This window comes from Entelurus aequoreus, linkage group LG09, assembly GCF_033978785.1.
Source record: "Entelurus aequoreus isolate RoL-2023_Sb linkage group LG09, RoL_Eaeq_v1.1, whole genome shotgun sequence".
NCBI classification, from domain to species: domain Eukaryota; kingdom Metazoa; phylum Chordata; class Actinopteri; order Syngnathiformes; family Syngnathidae; genus Entelurus; species Entelurus aequoreus.
This window is the reverse complement of record NC_084739.1, coordinates 11,904,461-11,918,789: the sequence shown is the minus strand read 5'-3', so window position 1 is coordinate 11,918,789 and position 14,329 is coordinate 11,904,461. Positions and strand designations below refer to the sequence as shown.

Genomic DNA, 14,329 nt, shown 5'->3' with positions numbered 1-14,329 from the left:
GATATGCTTTGACTCTTTGTTCCAACAGATGTGATATGCTGTGACTCTTAGTTCCAACTGATGTAATGTACTTTGAATCTTAATTCCAACAGATGTGATATGCTTTGACTCTTAGTTCCAACAGATGTCAAATGCTTTGAATCTTAGTTCCAACAGATGTGATATGATTTGACTCTTAGTTCCAACAGATATGATATGTAAATACAGTAACGTTATAGGCCTAAAAATGTACTGAAAAAAAAGCAAAGGTTTTATTTTAAAAAGTGTTTATTATTTTTTTCCACACATTTTGAATAGTAACACTGTTTGAATATTTGATGATGCTTAATACCACTAGATGGAGCAACAGTTTGAGAATCACCGTGCTTAAGGTTTGCGTGTATCAAAATACGTGCAAACTTGATAGCACACGCAAAGTTGATCTACTAAGAAATTGTGAATATTTAGCACGCGGAGTGTGATTTATCAAGACTATAACTCAGAGCTGGGTAAATATTTTGACTCGGGGGCCACATTGAGAGAAAAAAATGTGTCTGGGGGCCAAGGTGTATGTGTGTATAAATTATTGATACACATTTAGCTGTAAAAACCTGCTGTACAGTATGTGTGTTTGGGTCCCTTTTTTTCAGGACCACTAATACCAAAAGTCACAATGTCCGATAGAGTTTTAAAAAGGTTATGACAGACCACCTCAAAAAAACGGAATGGAATTTTACAGTTTTTTACTGAATGGGACAACCAAAATGTACATTAAAATAAAGAAAGTGGGATTTACAATATTATCTATGAACTATAAAACACTGAATATTAACAACATATGAACATCACTCCTCTTTTACTTCTCAGACCAGCTCCTCCATAGTTGTGTATCTTTTACAATCAAGCAAAGCACAACAAAAATGTAAAAAAACAGCAAAATATGCATGCAACGTGTAATAAACACCTACAATATGATATATTATCATGTAAAAATCTGCTTCCGCATCTGTTCCTGACACATGCGTTTGGGGCTGGCTGCTCTGAAAACAAACCCCGCCCACTCTGCTTTGTTCCTGGTCTTAGCTGCTGTGACGTAGATTACCGTAATAACTCCTATAACACCCGAAAGCGCAGATTTAGACCATTGAAATACTTTCTATAGTTTAAGACTTACGGTAATTTAAAAACAGCACTGCACATCATAATGGCGGCTACAGTTTTGATGTTAAAGGTCTTAAAATAATTATGTAGAACGTACGGCGGGCCGGATTGAAAATCTTAACAGGCCGTATTTTGCCCAGTTCTGCTATAAGTGAAGTGAATTATATTTATATAGCGCTTTTCTCTTGAGACTCAAAGCGCTTTTACATAGTGAAACCCGATACCTAAGTTACATTTAAACCAGTGTGGGTGGCACTGGGAGCAGGTGGGTAAAGTGTCTTGCCCAAGGACACAACGGCAGTGACTAGGATGGCGGAAGCGGGGATCGAACCTGGAACCCTCAAGTTGCTGGCACGGCCACTCTACCAACCGAGCTATACCGCTATAACTGTTCTGCGTCCGCTGTTTTGCGTCCTTATTTAGCACGCCCGCTGATAGTACAGGCAATTCCATAGTTTGGGACTTAGTACATCATGCCCTATAACTTTAGAGATAATATGACTTTAAACAGTATTGTTGTTTTAGAAAAACGGCCATAAAACTGTCACAATGATGGCCTTCAATGCGATGCTAAATTAGTATTAGCTAAATTAGCATTAGCTAAATTATATCACTGCTAAACCGTACTAAAACTGTTATAAAGGACAAGTTGACTCGCCTCTGAACAGAGGGACAAAGTACAATTGTATTGTATCCAATGCATGGAGTGTTTATGCCCTGATCATCCATTGTTTTATCCCCCAGGCGTCCTACTGCGGTCATGTGGGAGTGGAATTCATGTTCATCAACAACGTGAACCAGTGTCAGTGGATTCGCCAGAAGTTCGAGACGCCTGGAGTCATGCAGTTCGCCAACGCCGAGAAGAGGACGTTGCTGGCGCGCCTCATCAGATCAACACGGTCAGCACAGCTAAACATAACGGCCATGTTTAGACCAATTTCGCTCAATTTTTGCGACGATAGCACTGCCATTTGGTGTACCGTATTTTCCTGACTATATATCGCACTTAAAATCCTTTTTTTCCCCCCAAAACTCAACAGTGCGCCTTATAACGCCTAATGCGCCTAATGTACGGAATAAATCTGGTTGTGCTTACCGACCTCGAAGCAATTTTTTTTGGTACATGGTGTAATGATTAGGTTGACCAGTAGATGGCAGTCACACATAAGCGATACGTGTAGACTGCAATATGACTCAAGTAAACAACACCAACATTTTATATGTTCCATTGAAAATATAGAACATTACACACGGCGTTTAAAAATCTATCAAAATGTTTTAGTATGACTTTGGTAAGCTATGAAGCCGCACCGCTTGAAGGATTGTCGGAGCATTACACATACAAGTATTATCAATCAATCAATCAATGTTTATTCATATAGCCCTAAATCACAAGTGTCTCAAAGGGCTGTACAAGCCACAACGACATCCTCGGTACAGAGCCCACATACGGGCAAGGAAAAACTCACCCCAGTGGGACGTCGGTGAATGACTATGAGAAACCTTGGAGAGGACCGCATATGTGGGTAACCCCCCACCCCCTCTAGGGGAGACCGAAAGCAACGGATGTCGAGTGGGTCTGACATAACATTGTGAAAGTCCAGTCCACAGTGGATCCAACACATCAGCGGGAGTCCAGTCCACAGCGGGGCCAACAGGAAACCATCCCGAGCGGAGACGGGTCAGCAGCGCAGAGATGTCCCCAACCGATGCACAGGCTAGTGGTCCACCCGGGGTCCCGGCTCTGGACAGCCAGCACTTCATCCATGGCCACCGGACCTATGCAACTCCCCCTCGCAAGGGACAGGGGAGAAGAGGAGAGAAGAAAAGAAACGGCAGATCAACTGGTCTAAAAAAGGGGGGTCTATTTAAAGGCTAGATTATACAAATGAGTTTTAAGATGGGACTTAAATGCTTCTACTGAGGTAGCATCTCTAACTGTTACCGGGAGGGCATTCCAGAGTACTGGAGCCCGAATAGAAAACGCTCTATAGCCCGCAGACTTTTTTTTTGGCTCTGGGAATCACTAATAAGCCGGAGTTCTTTGAACGCAGATTTCTTGTCGGGACATATGGTACAATACAATCGGCACAATTATTATGGTGTGTGTATAAGGTAAGACATATTACCTGGCGTTTTCTTTTGCAATATTGTGCAAAAACAACTTTTCTTACCTTCTCGTACCTGCTGATCTGTATTTGGGATCTGCATAAGTCCTGCAAAATTGCACACGTCTGCCTTTGTAGTCCGTGTCGACACTGTAGTCGATAAGCTTCTTCTTTTTCCTCTATCTTCTTGTTATGGGACATTCATCCTTTTCTAATATAAAGTAGTGTAAAGTTGTTACTTATATCTGTCAGTAAACTCGCCATGAAAGCGCTAAAACATACCGGTGTAGTGAGTTTACATTATTCACCCAAGGAACTTTAGTTATTAGAGAGTTCCGGTCGGAGGGTTTTCAACGGGACACATTTCCGGCCTTGTTGTTTCCGGTTGAAGAGATGCTGCTCCATTATTGATTGAAGTAAAGTCTGAATGTCATTAAAATAGTTAGCTCCATCTTTTGACACTTCTTCCACTCCCGTCCTTGCACGCTACACCGCTACAACAAAGATGACAGAGAAAAAAATACAAATATGACTCCTTTATTGCGCCCTATAATCCGGTGCATTTTATATATGAAAATAGCTTGAAAATAGACCATTCATCAGCAGTGCACCTTATAATCCGGTGCGCCCTATGGTCCGGAAAATATGGTATTTGTCAGAAAAATAATCAACACAGCAGAGGTCAGCATCAAGGGTTGGAATTGGGGGTTAAATCACCAAAAATGATTCCCGGGCGCGGCCACCGCTGCTGCCCACTGCTCCCCTCACCTCCCAGGGGGTGATCAAGGGTGATGCAGAGAATAATTTCGCCACACCTAGTGTGTGTGTGACAGTCATTGGTACTTTAACTTAACTTAAAGGCCTACTGAAATGAATTTTTTTTATTTAAACGGGGATAGCAGATCTATTCTATGTGTCATACTTGATCATTTTGCGATATTGCCATATTTTTGCTGAAAGGATTTAGTATAGAACAACGACGATAAAGATTGCAACTTTTGGTATCTGATAAAAAAAAGGCTTGCCCCTACCGGAAGTAGCGTGACGTAGTCAGTTGAACATATACGCAAAGTTCCCTATTGTTTACAATGATGGCCGCATGAAGTGAGAGAGATTCGGACAGAGAAAGCGACAATTTCCCCATTAATTTGAGCGAGGATGAAAGATTTGTGGATGAGTAAAGTGCAAGTGAAGGACTAGTGGGGAGTTGAAGCTATTCAGATAGGGAAGATGCTGTGAGAGCCGGGGGTGACCTGATATTCAGCTGGGAATGACTACAACAGTAAATAAACACAAGACATATATATACTCTATTAGCCACAACACAACCAGGCTTATATTTAACATGCCACAAATTAATCCTGCATAAAAACACCTGCGTGTTTGTTATGCTAGCTCCTAGCTCCTCTGCTAGCTCCTAGCTCCATAGAACACGCCAATACAATTCAAACACCTGATCAACACACACAATCACTCAGCCCAAAAGACCGTTCACCTAACCCAAGGTTCATAAAGCTTATATATTTTAAAAAAGTTACGTACGTGACGTGCACGTACGGTACGGTACGTGTTATGCTAGCTCCTAGCTCCTATGCTAGCTCCTAGCTCCATAGAACACGCCAATACAATTCAAACACCTGATCAACACACACAATCACTCAGCCCAAAAGACCGTTCACCTAACCCAAGGTTCATAAAGCTTATATATTTTTAAAAAGTTACGTACGTGACGCGCACGTACGGTACGGTACGTGTTATGCTAGCTCTTAGCTCCTATGCTAGCTCCTAGCTCCATAGAACACGCCAATACAATTCAAACACCTGATCAACACACACAATCACTCAGCCCAAAAGACCGTTCACCTAACCCAAGGTTCATAAAGCTTATATATTTTAAAAAAGTTACGTACATACGCAAAAAAAAGTTGCGCACATACGGTCAAGCGATCAAATGTTTAGAAGCCAAAGCTGCATACTCACAGTAGCACGTCTGCGTCTTTGTCATCCAAATCAAAGTAATCCTGGTAAGAGTCTGTGTTGTCCCAGTTCTCTACAGGCGTCTGTGTATCGAAGTCAAAAGTCCTCCTGGTTAGAGTCTCTGTTATCCGAGTTCTTCCATCTTGACTGCATCTTCCGGGAATGTAAACAAAGAAGCGCCGGCTGTGTACTGTTGTGGCTGACTACGTTCGAAAAATACGTCCATTTCGCACCGACAACTTTCTTCTTTGCTTGCTCAGCTTCCTTCTCCATAATGCAATGAACATGATTGAAACAGATTCACGAACACAGATGTCCAGAATACTGTGGAATTATGAAATGAAAACAGAGCTTTTTCGTATTGGCTTCAATGTGGAAGGCATACCCGTGTTCGCCGGTCTACGTCACGCGCATACGTCATCCTCAGAGGCGTTTCGAACCGGAAGTTTAGCGGCAAATTTAAAATGTCACTTTATAAGTTAACCCGGCCGTATTGGCATGTGTTATAATGTTAAGCTTTCATCATTGATATATAAACTATCAGACTGCGTGGTCGGTAGTAGTGGCTTTCAGTAGGCCTTTAAGGTGCACCTGTCCTAAATTGCTGTCATGACTGTTAACGAGCAAGCCTTTTCGTAGATTTGAAGACTTCCTGGCCAGGAAATGGTCGTCAGAGAAACGTTTCGGTCTGGAAGGCTGCGAGGTCCTCATCCCCGCTCTGAAAACCATCATTGACATCTCCAGCGCCGCCGGCGTCGACAGCGTGATCATGGGGATGCCGCATCGGTAAATATGCGTCACATGTCCTGTCATCAGACCGCGTATCGATATCACGATCTTCGCTTCCAGGGGTCGACTCAACGTCTTGGCCAACGTGATCCGTAAGGACTTGGACCAGATCTTCTGTCAGTTTGACCCCAAGTTGGAGGCGGCGGATGAAGTGAGAGAGCCTGCAGATGCCGCGGCGCATTTGGAGATACTTGAATGTGTTGTGTCGCCTAAAAGGGCTCGGGGGACGTCAAATACCACCTGGGAATGTACCACGAGAGGATAAACCGTGAGACGGACAAGAACATCACGCTGTCCCTCATGGCCAACCCCTCCCACTTGGAGGCGGTGGATCCCGTGGTGCAAGGCAAGGCCAAAGCTGAGCAGTTCTACAGAGGGGACACGCTGGGGAAAAAGGTCCATCATGGTGGTAAAACTACAAAGTATGTTTTTTGACGTTGTGTCAACGAGTCGTTGACGTGTTTTAGGTGATGTCCATCCTGATGCACGGAGACGCTGCCTTCGCCGGGCAAGGTGTGGTGTACGAAACTTTCCACCTGAGTGAGCTCCCCTCTTACACCACACATGGTACCGTCCATGTGGTGGTCAACAACCAGGTAACAGGATCACACTCCTATGGAAGTCGGGAAATGAATTTACTGGAAAATAACACATTTTATTTTTCATATCATCGCCGTCCAATGAAAGGCACATATCTCACATATCACATTTTTTTAATTGAAGTACATTTAAATGATTATGTACCATTTTGTACAACTTTTTTAATGACACCAATATGTGTTTACAATTTTGCTTTTCCATTTCCATTAGAAATAGTGTATTATTATTATTCATTATTTTTTTATTGCTATTTTAATATTTTTTTCTTTTTCTTGTTTATTCTAAAATTAAATTGAAAATGTGAATTTAAAATCCATATTGAACTTCTTCTATGATTTTGAAAAAATAATAGAAAATATAAGACATTTTATTTAATTCTAAATAAAAATTTGGATGTCCAAAAGGTATTAAAGTAAATATACAATAAAATTAATTATTAAATAAAGATAAACATGAAATAAAATAAAATAATTGTTTAAATAGAAATAGATATACAAATTAAATAAAGATAATCATGAAAAACAAAAATAAACATGAAATGAAATTAAATACATTTTAAAATAAAAAAAAACATGAAATTAATAAACAACAGATTAAATACGTGTTTGAATAAAAATAAACAAGAAATTTAATTAAATGAATATTTAAATAAAAATAAAAATTTAATAAATAAAATAAATGTTTAAATATATATTAAATAAATTAAATACATGTTTAAATTAGGATTGTGCCGATACCAAAATGTATTTTGCTACTTTTCAAAAATAAAGGGGACCTCATTACTGGCTTTATTTTAACTAATAATCATATGATACATTAAACATGTTTCCTATTAAAATCAAAGAAAAATGTTGTCATTAAATAAGATAGTAAACATACTAGAAAACTTGTCTTTCAGTGGTAAGTAAACAAACAAAGGCTCCTAATTGGCTGCTGACATATGCAGTAATATATTGTCATTTTCCATCCTATTATTTTGTCAAAATTTTGAGGGACAAGCGGTAGAAAATGAATTATTAATCTACTTTTTCATTTACTGTTAACATATACTTACTTTCTGTTTTAACATGTTCTATTAGACTTCTGTTAAAATGTAATAAACACTTATTCTTCTGTTGTTTGGGTACTTTACATAAGTTTTGGGTGATACTACATTATCCGGTACCAAGTAGTTACAGGATCATACATTGGTCATTATTAAAAGTTCTCCTGTGTCCAGGGATGAATTTACTAAGTTAATAAACAATAAGAAATGACAAAAGATTTTGAGATAATAAAATGTTGATGTAATCATTGTAGTACCGACTAGATACGCTCTTGTACTTGGTATCATTACAGTGGATGTCAGGTGTAGATCCACCCATGGCATTTGTTTACATTCAGGAGCGCAAGCTATTGTATCCTTCTACGGTGTGTAGTGAAGCATGTTTAGCTATTCCTCTTCCTGCAGGAATGATACTTGCAAAAAACGTACTTTATTCGTCGCCATGGAGACGAGGATTAGTGATTTAGAAGTAGCTAAAACACTGCAGAATGCTGATGAACTGTTAGCTAACTAACCATGACTAAACACCTCTTCCAGAGCGGCGTTTCCGTGTTATAGCTTCACCTTCATTGTTTGGTTTTAAGCCAAAATACGTCTATTCTCCCTCTTGTATCTCCACAGTTTGTCTGCTTGTAAGTACACTGTGCGTATGCTTTGAGAAGTGCCTAACATGCGCCGCTTGCTTATTTCACCAGCGCGCCGTCATGTCTGGAAAAATATAATATAAATGTAAGTCTTTTTCAGACGCAGTATAGCACCGTTTTTAATTCATTAGTACCGCGGTACTTTATTAGTCCGGTATACCGTAAAACCCTAGTTTCAATAAAAATAAATATGGAATGAAATTAAATAAATGTTTAAATCTAAATTTACTTGAAATTAAATTAAAATCATACTTCAGTACAAATAAATATGAAATTAAATACAATAAATGTTTAAATTAAAAGTAAACATGAAATAAAATAAAATATGTTTAAATAAAATAAACATTAAATTAAATTAAATACATGTTTGAATAATCATGAAAATAAATGTTATGCTTGTTTCAATAAAAAACATGAAATTAAATAAATATTTAGATAAAAATAAACATGAAATGAAATTGAAATAATTTTAAATAAAAGTAAACATTTAATGAAGTTAATTAAATGTGTATATAAAAATATCATTAAATAAAATAAAATATGTTTAAATAAAATAAACATGAAATAAAATTTAATGCATGTTTCAATAAAAAAACATGAAATTACATAAATGTTTAAAAAAAAATAAACATGAAATGACATTTAATTAATTTAAATAAAAGTAAATATTTAATGAAGTTAATTAATTGTTTAAATAAAAATAAACATGAAATAAGGTAAAATATGTTTAAATAAAATAAACATGAAATTAAATTAAATGCATGTTTAAATAAACATTAAATGAAATGTAATGCATGTTTCAATAAAAAAATTTAAAAAAAATACCCAGAAAGGGACAAGCGGTAGAATATATATGGATCAATGGAAATTACATAAATGTTTAGATAAAAATGAACATGAAATGAAATTGAATTAATTTTAAATAAAAGTAAACATTTAATGAAGTTAATTAAATGTTTAACTAAAAATAAACAAGAAATTAAGTCAAATACATGTTTAAATAAAATTAAACATGAAATTTAATTACATTTAAATACAATAAAATTAGATAACTGTTCAATTAAAAATAAACATTAAATGATATTATATAGTAAACATTAAATGGAATTGAATATTTTTTAAAATAAAAATAAACAAATTGGTGATTACATGTTTTTGCATGGAAGATTTGTTTTATTACAGTACACGTGTTATTTTACTATTTACAGATTGGCTTTACGACAGACCCTCGGGTTGCTCGCTCGTCTCCTTACCCGACCGATGTGGCTCGAGTGGTCAACGCTCCCATCTTCCATGTTAATGCCGATAACCCTGAGGCCGTCATCTACGTGTGCGGCGTGGCTGCAGAATGGAGGAACACCTTCAACAAGGACGTCGTCATTGACCTTGTGAGGACCCGAAATGATACAAGTGTTGTTTACCTAATCATAACTGGAGTCAGAAAAGGACCATACTTCTTTAATGCAAGACACCCTAAATGTTTTGTTTTCCAGGTTTCTTACAGGCGCTTTGGCCACAATGAAATGGATGAGCCCATGTTCACTCAGCCGCTGATGTACAAACAGATCCGCCGGCAGGAGCCTGTGCTGAAGAAGTACTCTGACAAGCTCATTGCTGAGGGAGTGGTCACGCTGCAGGAATTTGAGGTCTTTATTTTCCATTCCTATATATAAGAAAATTAGGGATGTCCGATAAAGGGTTTTTGCCGATATCCGATATTCCGATATTGTCCAACTCTTTAATTACCGATACCGATATCAACCGATACCAATATATACTGTACAGTCGTGGAATTAACACATTATTATACCTAATTTTGACAACCAGGTATGGTGAAGATAAGGTCCTTTTTAAAAAATAAAATAAGATAAATAAATTAAAAACATTTTCTTGAATAAAAAAGAAAGTAAAACAATATAAAAACAGTTACATAGAAACTAGTAATTAATGAAAATGAGTAAAATTAACTGTCAAAGGTTAGTACTATTAGTGGACCAGCAGCACGCACAATCATGTGTGCTTACGGACTGTATCCCTTGCAGACTGTATTGATATATATTGATATATAATGTAGGAACCAGAATATTAATAACAGAAAGAAACAACCCTTTTGTGTGAATGAGTGTGAATGGGGGAGGGAGGTTTTTTTGGGTTGGTGCACTAATTGTAAGTGTATCTTGTGTTTTTTATGTTGATTTAATTAAAAAAAATTAAAAAACGATACCGATAATAAAAAAAACGATACCGATAATTTCCAATATCACATTTTAAAGCATTTATCGGCATCTCTAAAGAAAATTTAAAAAAGATAAAGACAAAAGTGTACAGTCATCCAAAAATTACATGATAAAATGAAGAATTAAGACGAAAGTGGAAACATGGGTTGTATAGGCCACACTCGGTATTGATTAGTTTACTGATTAGAATTTATGAGGGGTGTGTTGTGATACTTTTGTTCGTAAAAGTAAACGAGATATATTTTTCCAGTAGGGCCATAAAAGAGGGCGCTCAAAAAGGACAACGTCATGTACAAAAGCAGTGTTTGGAACAGCATATGATTTCACTCATCAATAAAGCAACCATAGCATACCATTTTTAATAATTTTTTAGTTTTGCAGGTGGCATACACATCCGCATGAGGCAACCGTGATTGACAGCCACAAACGGCAATCATTTGAAACAAGCTGTGCAGCATTTATTATTATTGTTATTAATATTTTTTATACAAAGTGTAACTTCTAATTTTGTAGAAACCGGCGCCATTTCTGGGTGTTGTTGATAAATGGCTTTTGCTTTGCATAGTAGAGTTTTAACTTGCCCTTACAGATGTAGCGACGACCTGTAGTTACTGACAGTGGTTTTCTGAAGTGTTCCTGAGCCCATGTGGTGATATCCTTTACACACTGACGTCGCTTTTTGATGCAGCACCGGCCTGAGGGATCGAAGGTCACGGGCATTCAATGTTGGTTTTCGGCCTAGTCGCTTAAGTGCAGTGATTTCTCTAGATTCTCTAAACCTTTTGATGATATTACGGACCGTAGATGGTGAAATTCCTAAATTCCTTGCAATAGCTGGTTGAGAAATGTTGTTCTTAAACTGTTGGACAATTTGCTCACGCATTTGTTCACAAAGTGGTGACCCTCGCCCCATCCTTGTTTGTGAATGACTGAGCATTTCATGGAAGCTGCTTTTATACCCAATCATGGCACCCACCTGTTCCCAATTAGCCTGTTCACCTGTGGGATGTTCCAAATAAGTGTTTGATGAGCATTCCTCAACGTTGTCAGTCTTTCTTGCCACTTGTGCCAGCTTTTTTGAAACATGTTGCAGGCATCAAATTCCAAATGAGCTAATATTTGCAAAAAATAACAAAGTTTTCCAGTTCAAACATTAAGTATCTTGTCTTTGCAGTCTATTCAATTGAATATAAGTTGAAAAGGATTTGCAAATCATTGTATTCTGTTTTTATTTACAATTTACACAACGTGCCAACTTCACTGGTTTTGGGTTTTGTAATTGTGACAATTATTAGGGCTGGCTATTTGCAAGGACTTCACCACGCAACAAAAATATAATAATAATTCAAATCACCCATTTCTATTTATTGCAACTTTACAGAAATAACAAGACTTTAAAAAACAACAAGAAAAAAATTATATATTATTTAAAACATTTAAAATATATGTATATATATATATATATATATATATATATATATATATATATATATATATATATATATATATATATATATATATATATATATATATATATATATATATATATATATATATATATATAAAATTGAAAATACAAAAACATTATTTCTAATTGAAAATACAAAAACATTATTTGGACATTGAAAATATATGTTGACATTTTATTTGTTATTAAAAGTATAATATATTGTATTTTTTCCCACCTCTAAGAAATATAGACATTTATTTGTTGAATCTGTTCTCTTAAAGCACTATTGGTAACATATGCTTTCCATTTGTGTCAAGGAAAGCAAGTTTATTTATAGATCACAATAGTGCTTTACAGATGCCAAAAAGAAAGCGAATAAAATCATGATTAAAAATCAAATCGTCATGAAAATAACCATGAATTAATTCAAATAAAATTAAAGTGTGTAGATAAGATTCTTTCCGTTGTAATATGCAGTTAAATCTAAACATTGCCTACGTCAGGGGGTCGGCAACCCAACATGTTGAAAGAGTCATATTGGACCAAAAATACAAAAAAGTAATCTGTCTGGAGCCGCAAAAAATGAAAAGACTTATATAAGTGTTATAATGATGGCAACATATGATGTAAGTGGCTAATTAGCTATATTAGCCTACTATCAAAATGACTATGTGTCGCAGGCTGACACAAATCTTCGTTGACAGAAATGTTGAAATGTAATATTTATTCTACACATTTTTACAACATTGGAAAACATTAGTAAAACTTCTCATAGGGTGAGATAACTCCTGGAAATGACTGTCTTAGAATGGCCAAAGGTATAGATGTGTGTGTCCAAGTTAAAGGAAACGGCAGGCTGTCTTCTTCTAATGGATTTTTTACAATCTTTGCTAATGTTTGCTGTGGTCTGGAACAACACGGCACACTAAGAACTACCAGAAATGCAGCCAATATTACATACAGATAATGTGTCATGAAACATGGAAAAATAAACTAAATACACATAAGGACATAAGTAAAGGAAATTAAATGAGCTAAAATATAGCTACAAACGAGGCATAATGATGCAATATGTATTATATTATATAATATGTATAGCTCGGTTGGTAGAGTGGCCGCGCCAGCAACTTGAGGGTTCCAGGTTCGATCCCCGCTTCTGCCATCCTAGTCACTGCCGTTGTGTCCTTGGGCAAGACGCTTTACCCACCTGCTCCCAGTGCCACCCACACTGGTTTAAATGTAACTTAGATATTGGGTTTCACTATGTAAAGCGCTTTGAGTCACTAGAGAAAAGCGCTATATAAATATAATTCACTTCACAATTCACTCCACATACAGCTAGCCTAAATAGCATGTTAGCATCGATTAGCTTACAGTCATGCAGTAACCAAATATGCCTGATTTAGCAAACCATAACAAGTCAGTAACATCAACAAAGCTCACCTCTGTGCATCCACGCACAGTATAAAACGTCTGGTGGACAAAATGAGACACAGAAGGAGTGGCATAAAACCATACTTGCCAACCCTCCCGGTTCTACCGGGAGACTCCCGGTATTCAGCGCCTCTCCCGATAACCTCCCGGCAGAAATTTTCTCCCGACAAACTCCCGGTATTCAGCCGGAGCTGGAGGCCACGCCCCCTCCAGCTCAATGCGGACCTGAGTGGGGACAGCCTGTTCTCATGTCCGCTTTCCCACAATATAAACAGCTTGCCTGCCCAATGACGTCATAACATCTACGGCTTTTAGAGAGTAGAGTGCACAACTGCGCACACAACAAGGAGACGAAGCAGAAGAACGAGGAAGTTACAGACATGGCGACGCCGTCGACGAGCAAGATGAAGAAATACGCTTGCAAGTTCCAAAACGAATGGAAACAAGAATTTCAGTTCATCCAGGACAGTTAGAAGGGGAACAGACTTCTCCATTGAACACGGTGGCCGAAATGATATACTCAGTCATGAACGGAGAAGTTAAACAGGACAATACTGCCATCTACTGGATAGCCTATGGAACACTGAAATTCAAGTATTTATTTTATTTATATGTATAGTAAAATAAATAAATATATATATATATATAGCTAGAATTCACTGAAAGTCAAGTATTTCATACATATATATATATATATATATATATATATATATATATATATATATATATATATATATATATATATATATATATATATATATATATATATATATATATATGAAATACTTGAGTTGGTGAATTCTAGCTGTAAATATACTACCCTTTTAACCACGCCCCCACCCCCCACCTCCCGGTATTGGAGGTCTCAAGGTTGGCAAGTATGATAAAACACGTCTTTCCGTGGC

The 14,329-nt window shown here is 36.9% G+C and overlaps 1 protein-coding gene across 5 annotated transcripts in view; it reads left to right on the top strand.

The window, feature by feature from the left end:
- The window catches only part of LOC133657115 (2-oxoglutarate dehydrogenase-like, mitochondrial), a 105,188-nt gene that overhangs the window by 22,197 nt on the left and 68,662 nt on the right, over positions 1-14,329 (top strand). For all 5 annotated transcript variants that reach the window (XR_009827228.1, XR_009827229.1, XR_009827230.1 and 2 more), the window contains 7 exons: positions 1,885-2,039; positions 5,865-6,011; positions 6,075-6,165; positions 6,231-6,410; positions 6,482-6,610; positions 9,512-9,691; positions 9,797-9,949. Coding sequence is in view for 2 of the 5 variants with exons in the window: in XM_062058058.1 (XP_061914042.1) it covers positions 1,885-2,039; positions 5,865-6,011; positions 6,075-6,165; positions 6,231-6,410; positions 6,482-6,610; positions 9,512-9,691; positions 9,797-9,949 (1,035 nt within the window). In the remaining 3 variants the exon portion in view is untranslated. The remainder of the gene's footprint in view (positions 1-1,884; positions 2,040-5,864; positions 6,012-6,074; positions 6,166-6,230; positions 6,411-6,481; positions 6,611-9,511; positions 9,692-9,796; positions 9,950-14,329) is intronic.